This window comes from Mytilus galloprovincialis, chromosome 10, assembly GCF_965363235.1.
Source record: "Mytilus galloprovincialis chromosome 10, xbMytGall1.hap1.1, whole genome shotgun sequence".
Lineage (NCBI taxonomy): Eukaryota > Metazoa > Mollusca > Bivalvia > Mytilida > Mytilidae > Mytilus > Mytilus galloprovincialis.
Window position 1 is genome coordinate 67,015,373 of NC_134847.1, and position 10,058 is coordinate 67,025,430.

At 34.0% G+C, this 10,058-nt stretch overlaps 1 protein-coding gene across 1 annotated transcript; it reads left to right on the forward strand.

Moving 5' to 3' along the window:
• Window positions 1-650: 650 nt before the first annotated feature.
• Window positions 651-9,623, forward strand: LOC143048178 (uncharacterized). The gene is made up of 3 exons (XM_076221702.1): window positions 651-1,342; window positions 1,735-1,791; window positions 7,279-9,623. Exons 1-3 carry the CDS (start codon window positions 745-747, stop codon window positions 9,561-9,563), a joined length of 2,940 nt encoding a protein of 979 aa, XP_076077817.1. The 5' UTR covers window positions 651-744; the 3' UTR covers window positions 9,564-9,623.
• Window positions 9,624-10,058: the final 435 nt, after the last annotated feature.

The following is a 10,058-nucleotide window of genomic DNA, read 5'->3' on the forward strand; positions in this document are numbered from 1 at the left end:
GGAGATATGGTATAATAGTCAATTAGACAAAACTATCCACCAATGAAGTGGATGTAGGCAATTAGAAAACCTCATACCATATAGTCGGCAATAAAAGGCCCTGACATAGCACATATAAAACAATCCAATTGAGAAAACTAACGGCTTATTTTATATCACAAAACAATATACCAAAAGCTTTTATGACAGACATGAACCAATGACAACTATACTTAACTACAGGCACATACAGAATGAGGCTGGGTTAAACATGTTAGCGAACGCTCAAACTTCCACTAACCACAACATTAGAACAAACTATAAAAAATCAACTGAAGGAGACACAACTCAATATGAAAAAATAGATGATTGTTTCTATTTACTGGAAACATATTTTGAATAATAAGGTACAGTTACATCATATAGAGAAACCTCATTTTGAATAATCACCTAGCTTTAATTAACTGCTCTAATAGTACACATTTTACCAATTTGCCATCAAAACTATTTTTGAATTATTAACAAGCACTTCCTAGCAACAGTACATGTACCGACGCTCATAATTTAGTATGTGTATGATCTTTTAAGCGGAAGTTTGATAACCTTACCTAAATATACTTACATGTTTGGAATTCAACATTATAAATTATAAATGTAATCGAAAACAATTTTACTATCCACAGGTAAAAGTAATAAAACATAAAATCATTGTAAATAGAACTTTAGATTATTTTGGCATTGTGTACCTTGTTGCAGGGGGCTAACATGAGTGATAATATATATTCTACGACAAAAGAATCCTCGAACTATGCTAGACTGTGTCGTCTTTTGTTAGATGTAGGAACAGATGTATTTCGATACGTATTTGACAACTTTGCTCCTCCAGCAGATCTATTCATTTTCTTGTCCAAGCACGAAGCTAAACTGAAGAAAAAACCAAATCTACGTGAATACCAAAAGAAGAAACTATACCCTGACAATGGTAAACCGTTGTCTAACGATTTTGACATTTCTTTACTCTATACTTTACTTCGGGAAACATGTAATATGGAACCACCGATGAACGGCTGGGGAAATAAAGTAGATCCCTCAGATAACAGTATTAGTGCAAACATCGAGAAAATAAGACAAATCAGAAATGATATATACGGTCACGTTCTACGTGCATGCTTACAGGAATATATATTTGAGGAAAATTGGCTAGTGTTATCTAAAGCATTGATTTCTCTTGGTGGACAGAGGTATGAACAAATAATATATCGCCTGAGGTATGTGTCATTGGACCCCAACAGTGATGAAGACTATATGAGGAGATTTTCGGATTGGGTGTCGGAAGGTTCGAAACGACTAGACGCTGTAGAAGGTAATACATTTCAGATTGTTTACAACTTTTTGTGAATTATCAATCGTATTTTTCAATATGAAACTTAAAGCCACGTAGAAATGAAAAAGTAAAAATACCTAACTCCTAGGAAATTTAAAAACAAAACTGAAATGGCAAATTCAAAAGCTCAAACACATCAAACGAGTGGATAATAACTGTCGTTTTCCTGACTTGGTACAGGCAATTTCTTATGTAGAAAATGGTAACTCGCAGTTTAAACGCAACTGCAATCTATATATATATATCTATAATACGATGCTTAAGACATATCTATAGAAAATATTTTCAGGATAGATATATGCATCATTTGTTTTGTATAAGAACATAACGAGTGAATATAGATGTTAATATAAGTTATGTTTTCTTTCTAGAATCAGTTGCAAGCATCCTGAACATTGTGACATCTATGGCCAAGCCTGATGAGCAAGGTAGTTTTTCTATTATTTGTTTTCTTTAAACGGGACTCTATTACCGCATGTTATTATAACAAGCCGGCCCAATAAATGTGTTTTCATAAGATTACTATCTAATTCATTGTTTAAACATAACAAATTTTATAAAACGCCTACTAACCTGAAATTTACACGGTTTCCACGCGATTGCTTTTACTCAATCATGTTCCTAGAAATGTATAGGAGGTAAGATAGTTTATTTGTTTGTCTAACTGTTGATACATTATTGTGTACTGAAAGTTATTATTGTGGGATATAAAAAGTTCATTCGATAAATTTTTGGCTACTGAGCGATTTATACAAGGCAAATTGAATGTTATCCTGAAGTTTAAAAAATTAACTGGTCTATTACGTATTATTCTCTAGTCATTAAACCCAATCCATATTGTCATGTAAGTATTGCAGATTTATATATGCTCAGTATATGTTTAAGGGTACAAGGAAGCTCCTGTTTTACATATCAATTGAGAGGTTACATAATAGGTCATATATTTTTGTAGACTCGAACAAGGAAGCTTGTCTATATCAGTTCTTACATGCAAGGACGTATATTTGTTAGAAATACGTCCTTGATACATGTTAAACATTTTTCATCATTTCGAAATACCTGTTGTAGTTGTAGTTATTCCCAAGAAATACGAAAAGGCAAATAAGAACAAAACAAAAAAATATGCCCTGTAGAAAGATGGAACAAATAATATTGGTTTTGAAATAACAATTAAGCCATTTAAATATATACTAGAACACACCCGCGAAATCGCGGGCATATTCAGCTTGTGAACTGTTGTAGGATGATTTTTTGTAAAAGATATTACGTATGGAGAGTTTCATAAAAGGTATCAAAAGCCCTCTCTCTTTTTCCAAAGTCCGATATTTGTTTCCTTTCTGTTAAATTCAATTATTTTTCGTGTTTCTGGCCTCAGACCATAACTATTCTTTTCCTTTGTTACAATGCATCTTTTGGTAAAAGTCAAATTAAATTAAAAATTTGCGCCGCTTTCAAATATGAAATAAATGTAACTGCTTATATATAGACCATTATTAGTCTAATGAAATATGCTTCTAGGACAGTCCATCAGTGTTTTTTCTTTTGAGACCCTTATTAACATGTCAATGGTAGAATATGAATCTTGTATAAATGACTAAGACCAACTAAGGGGTGGTAGGAGGGGTCCTGATCCCGAAATCCCGGGCTTGAAAACATGAAATTCCGAGATGCGGAATTAAGAGAGATTCATATCCAGAGATCCCGCAATCGAAAAATATATTCCCAGATCCCATAAGGTTCAATCCCCAAATCCCGAGCTTAAAAACACGATCCCGACGTCCCAAAAAAGGTCCTGCCTTCCTCTAACCTCTACCTACTTTCATTTTTGACAAATCACTACTTTGACTTTCAACAATAAATTTTTATGCTTTATGGGCATTATGTTCTCTAGTCTGTGCATCAGTGCGTTCGTTCGTTTGTTCGTTCGTCCGTCTGTCCCGCTTCAGGTTAAAGTTTTTGGTCGAGGTAGTTTTTGATTAAGTTGAAGTCCAATCAACTCGAAACTTGGTAATATATAGTGCCGATGTGGCATCCCTGTATTTTGGATACATTCTTGTTTCCACATGTTCTACTTATTTTAATATATATGCAACTGGTATGACCCCTTAAATAGTAAACATTTCAAAGAATACAGAGAGTCTCTGTATATTAAAGAATAATACTCGTAGTTTACATGTAGATAAACGCGAAAAATAATTGTCCTCTCTAAGGAGGTATAATAGTTGTGGTTCTTGCGATCTAAACACTATGATATGGAGAACGCTCTGATTGGCTTATTTATTTTTCATTTTTGTTATCTATCATACGATTGGTTGTACTTGTGCATGTTTCAAACCGAAAGTCTTGTCGACGACTAAAAGTTAGGCTGATGACGGAATCAATATCCGGACTCCGTTTTTGTCGTTTTTCTCCAAAAATAACTCAATCTAAATAGTCGTAAGAATGGATGACAAATGCGACTACGTATGTTACGTATAGAACACAGAGGCATGATGATTTATTTATCGTGGAAGGAAGAGAAGCGACACACAAAATGAGGTCTTCTCGTTTAATAGTATATAATATATATATATATATTTATAAGTACGTCTGAACCAGTGACAACTCCACAACAGATTTATCCATCGGATCACCAGCAGTGATGGTGATACATGGCTGTGTACATTATGTATATACAACTCGTCTAAACATCAACCCAACAATGTTAGATCTGTAAATTTGCATTCGCAAATTTTTTGTTCTTCCCTCGCCGGGATTCGAAACCAAGCTACTGAGATATCTTGACACCAAAGTGCCTGCACTGTAACCGTCCCGCTAGACCACACGACCACCTGGGCTTCCTAAAAATGAAGCTTTCGGTGGCCGGGTGTTACCTTTCCACGTCAGTTTTAATCTAACGTCGTACTACAGTACATGATATATAAGGCATGGAGATGTTATTTTTACAGATCAGCTAAATTATCTATAGTAAAGGATCCTACAAATTAATGTAACTTAAAGGTAGTCACAGAAAATAATTATATTTATAAGTACGTCTGAGCCAGTGACAACTCTACAACAGATTTATCTATCGGACCACCAGCAGTGATGGTGATACATGGCTGTGTACATTATATATATACAACTCGTCTAAACATCAACCCAACATTGTTAGATCTGTAAATTTGCTTTCGCAAATATTTTGTTCTTCCCTCGCCGGGATATATATATATATATATATATATATATATATATATATATATATATATATATATATATATATATAAACGAGTCTAAATTGAAAACTACATTCAAACCTATGATTGCGTTGGATAAAAACCGCAATTTTTATACGTGTGCATGTAAAACAAATTTCGTTGTAGAAGGGTCTAAATACAGCACTAACAACATTTTCCAAAAGACCAAAAAAGTGAAAAAGTAAATTTAAACAAAACGCATTTGACTAACAGGTCGAACAACTGATGTTCTTTAACCCTGCTGACTGCCATTGGTGATTGCCAAATAAAATTGATCACAAGATGTAACAAAATGGATCTTAATATAAATTTAATACTAAAAAGAAAACAATCAAATTGTGGCCACGATGTTATGCCACAAACATAAGGTGTCAATATTTTTTTGGTACACCAGATCCGGATTTCGACAATAAATGTCTCTTCAGTGATGTTAGGGATCGAAACGGTATATGGAAGGCAATATATATGTTCCAGACCGTATGAGTATTTGGACCGTATGCGTACGGTCTGACTGATATTAAGAAGTTGATCGAGTTTATTAGATACAAATGTATATAACAGATCAACATAACTTATATCTCCAATTAATATAAAAAGTTCAACAGCATTTGACATAAAAACTTAATATTTTAACTATTTAAAAAGATCACGCTTATTTAATCTGTTAATCTCCTGTATTTTGCAGGCCAGTAATTCATTAATTGCAGCTCAGTAATTTATGCTCACTGAAATTGAAGTTATCGGAAGTAAACACAATGTGGGAGGATAATTGTTTAGAATATTTATGAACTTTACAAAAGAAATGCATACGCAAAGGAACATGCATTAACAAAACATGTAAATGTAAAAAATACGACGTTCTTATTAGAAGCAAGTGTCACCTTCGGCCAGAGTAACAAAATAGAATTCACGGATATACAATAAAAGAAATATTTAATTTCAATTGTTCGCTTATTCTCTTTATCCATCTATTTTGTAATAATAACAATTTGTATAACTAAAAATAAAGATTTTGATAAATGTTTGTTTAAATCTAACCCATATGATCCAAAAACATGTATGATCAGCTGGACCGTACGCGTATGGTCGGACCGTACGAGTATACGTATACGGTCCGGACCGTACGCGTACGGTCCAAATACTCATATGGTCTGGAACATATATATATATATAAATAAACAATTTGTTTTGCCAATAATAAGTCCAGGGCAAATTATAATGGTTCCTTTTGTTTGTGAAATGTTTATGTATGCCTGTTAAGCTGTTGATACTTGAATTTGTCTCAGTTCTATAATGAGGATAAAGGTGGTCAGCAAATTTTGTGAATTCATACTTGTATATAATCTTTATTGTATTACGTTACTTATTAAAGGTAAATCAAATATACAGGTAAATGACCTTCTACGTCAGGTATAAAACCAACATGGCAGTAAAATATAAAATTAGATACAGTTATGGTATTATGATTAACTGTTGTCCCAATAATAAACATTTTCAAGGCGGTTTCTTTGTAAAAAAGTTAGTATCCAGATTAAACTGAAAGAGAATGTTTCTACTATAACATTAGTCTTGTTTCCGGTAAGGGTATAGAAACGGGTGTCATTATTCAGGCGGAAAGTGCAAAAAGAGAGATGAAATATTACAAAGGGATATTCAAACTCATACCTCGAATACAAATTCACAATGTCATTGCAAAAAAAAAACAAACAACGACGAAACGAAAAACCACAAAACACACAACGCAAGATAAAAAAACAAACGACTGAGCAACAGAAACAACACAATTAACCGGGGTGATCACAGGTTCCCCATAAGAATAAGCAGATTCTGCTCAACATGTTACACCCGTCTTGTTGGTGATGAAAGTACAAAGCCGGTGATAAGTCTAATTCGGTAGGTCACAGTCGTAGAAAAAAGGATAATTAGAACGTACATGTATCCGTCGTCATCTGTGTAATAGATATTCAATAATGACCAACCAACTTGTGATGGTGTCCGTAAAAAATTCAAGGGATGATTTCATAACTTTCCGTAGAACATTGATTATAGGGTTGACGTTGCTGAAGTCTTTATATCATACCTTGCTAGTTTCCTATCAACAAACCGCTGTTTAAATTTTAATACTTGTTCTTGTAGTAAGGTGAGAAAATTTAAATGTACCAATTGATTATGAATATGTAAATTACCTAATGTAAGACTAAAGACATGTCCTCTAATTCGTTATTATGTATATTGCTTTATTACACATAATAATCTTACGCCGCAGATTAAACATAAGAAACACGCTTGTTGTCACTGATAAAGCAATATCAGTCCGAGATGGCTCTTACGTCTTACGGTTCTTTTAAATTGATGACTTGTTGAATCGAGGTACACCAGAGCGCTCATGGAAATTGTCGACTGAAACTTTGAGCAGCATTTTATGTCTCAAAATATCAGTAAATTCATTTTAAGTAGAAAATTAATGCATCCATTGATTCCTTATTAATTTTTCTCTACGAATGTAAACATGTTCGTCACGTATTACCTTCTGTAACACACACACCTCTATTGTGAATACGCATGCATCCTTTATGTTTTGTTTTAAATAATCAAGTACTACTATAGAGCCTTTTCCTTGTTATACAGTTTGGAAAAATCTAATTCAATATCCCTAGAAAAAATGTTTTCTCTTTTCAGATCAACTCAAACTGATCATTGAGTTCAGGGCCAAGGAGGACCGTTGTTTTGTTGAAACACGTGCTTTTCTGGATATTGATAACCAACTAATACGTAACGGATCTGTATTAATCGTTGGAGATCCAGGAGAAGGAAAAACCTTCAGTGCATGGCACATTATCCTCAAATCGTTAATCGAAGGCTTCCAGTTTCATTTAGTAGATTCACCCCATGAATGGCAATCAAAATGGACCCCAACATCTAAACAGATATTTTTCGTTGATGACTGCTTTGGAAAATCGCAATTGGTCCCAGAGAAAGTTGAAGCCTGGCTAAAATTGCAAGATCTGTTACGCGGCTGTATCGACAAAACGCATACGTATATTATAGCAACTACTCGACGCTCAATTTATCGGGACTCCCTAGACCTTATTACAAAACTTGTTTTGTTTGGACCTTCTGTTGATATCAATGACCCATGCCGATGTTTGACTCCAAGTGAAAGAGTCAAGATTTTGAAGAGTCATTTAAATAATGAAATTGATATAAATATCGAGTCCTTAATATCAACGACTTCCACACCACGATTTCCGATATCATGCCGATTGTTTGCTTCAGATCAGCAATTTCGGAATCAAGGTGCTGCATTTTTTGAAAATCCAATCAATCAACTGAAAGACGAAATAAGTATTCTTTCAAAGACAAACAACATTGCTTTCGCAGGTCTTGTTTTGTTAATGCTTTTTGACGGATGTTTGAACTGTCATCTAATGCATAGTGATTATTATGAGAAGTCTAAGGCAATTTCATCATTTCTTCCATGGATAAAATACCTTTGTTGCAATAAAACAAACAATACTAGGATACATGAAGCTACCGAAAGCATTAAACAAATAAGAAAGTTACCAAAAGTAACACGAATAGAAGATTTTAGAAATGGCATTGAACATATGCTAGGAATTTATGTCGTTTATGACAATGGTCAATATAGATTCGTACATGAGTCAATTTCTGAAACGATTGGTGTTGTTTTGGCAGGTGAAGACATTGAATTCGTGCTGAAAAATGCAACTCCCTGTTTTATCCAGCAAAGAGTTGCTGTTTATCCCACATGCAAGGCCGATGGCGTCCGGCATGATGAAACTATGGTTGTAGTAAGGGAACCATACTTTCAAACGCTTGCGAAAAGACTAACTGATGATGTTCTTAGTGGTAATTTGGACACTACATTTCAAAGCCAATCCTTACATAATATTGGATTCACTTCATTTTGGTGTACACATCTTTCATCAATAACTAGATCAAAGTATTTAAAGTTCACCAGGTGCATTGATGATAAAGGATTGTCAGTACAATATTGGGCAGCTAGAACAGGCAACAAAATTCTCATCAAATTCTTTTTAGATGAACAAGACCCTACAAATGATGTTTTACATGGTGCGTGCTACAGTGAATCTATTGATTGTATGCATATGGTTTTAAATCACAAGGTTAACACAAATGCAACTGATAACAGCGGTTTTACGCCTTTGTTAATCTCATGTGTTACGAAAAATATGGATATTACACGTTTACTTCTTTCTCGCGGAGCTGATGTTAATAAAGAACATGCTGACTTTGGTACTGTCTTGCATTACGCCTGTTGGAACATGGACCTTGATTTAGTAACTATTCTCTTACAAAAGGGTGCTAAATCCAATGTTGTCACCACTGCTGGCTGGCCAAATGTTGTTTTTGATGGCAATGGAAATGATATAATAAGAATGCTAATCAAACGAGAGAAAACTCTTCGTTTGACATCAAACACAAATTGGTCGCCTTTGCATCTTGCATGCGGAAAAAATAACATTGAAATAGTTAATCTTTTAATACAATATGGCGCCAATATAAATCAGTATACAACTCAAGGTTGGACACCATTATTTTGCGCTACAAAGAAAGGCCTTCATCATATTGTAACTATTCTTATTAAAAAAGGAGCTTTTGTGAACATGAAAGATCACTTTGGTGTTGCATGTATGCACAGAGTATGCTACGATGGATACCTGCATGTTGCACGTGCTCTTTTATCTGCCAAAGCAGACGTTAACATTCAGTCAAAAGCGCTTTACACTCCGCTTCACTGTGCTTGCGAGAACGGCCATGGAGATTTGATCCATTTATTGCTGAAATATGGCGCTGACACAAGACTATGTAGTATAAGTAACAAAACACCACGTGACATTGCAGTGAAAAAACAGCGTTTTGATATTATATCGGTTATAGAGAAACATGAACAATTAAAGATGTTGAAACTGTCGATGTAGATTAAAACAGTTATCATATTCATGTAGGGCATTTTAATAAAGTGAATGGAAGTCGGGTAATGCAATGTTATAAATGACACGAACATAGCCATAATTCGATACAAACACAAACATTTATCACTATTATAGTACACGCATGTATAAAGAAACCTCTAAGATAATATATTTATGCATTTCAATACCATTTTTAAGTAGTTTTATTTGGAAAAGAATGCACATAGTTTAATAAGTAGATGCGGTATGATTTCAAATGAGACAAATTTTACCATATACAACAGACCAAATGACGTACATATTAGGTCGCCGTACGTCGTTCAACTATAAGTAAGTAATAATTAAAAGGCTCCGACAAAATTGAATGTATAACAATCTGAATGAGAAAATGAAACGGCCTGATTTATGTTCAATACAATAAGCAAAAACCAAATGTGATATACAGAAACAAAACGAACTATTAAAATCAGTTGAAAAGAATTTGATTCATCAGATCGATAC

Excerpts from the sequence above, each read along its gene's own strand:
- LOC143048178 (XM_076221702.1), top strand. The coding sequence starts at position 745 with ATGAGTGATAATATATATTCTACGACAAAAGAATCCTCGAACTATGCT. Across the intron at positions 1,343-1,734 it reads ACGACTAGACGCTGTAGAAG|AATCAGTTGCAAGCATCCTG; the intron begins GTAATACATTTC and ends TTTTCTTTCTAG. Across the intron at positions 1,792-7,278 it reads GGCCAAGCCTGATGAGCAAG|ATCAACTCAAACTGATCATT; the intron begins GTAGTTTTTCTA and ends TTCTCTTTTCAG.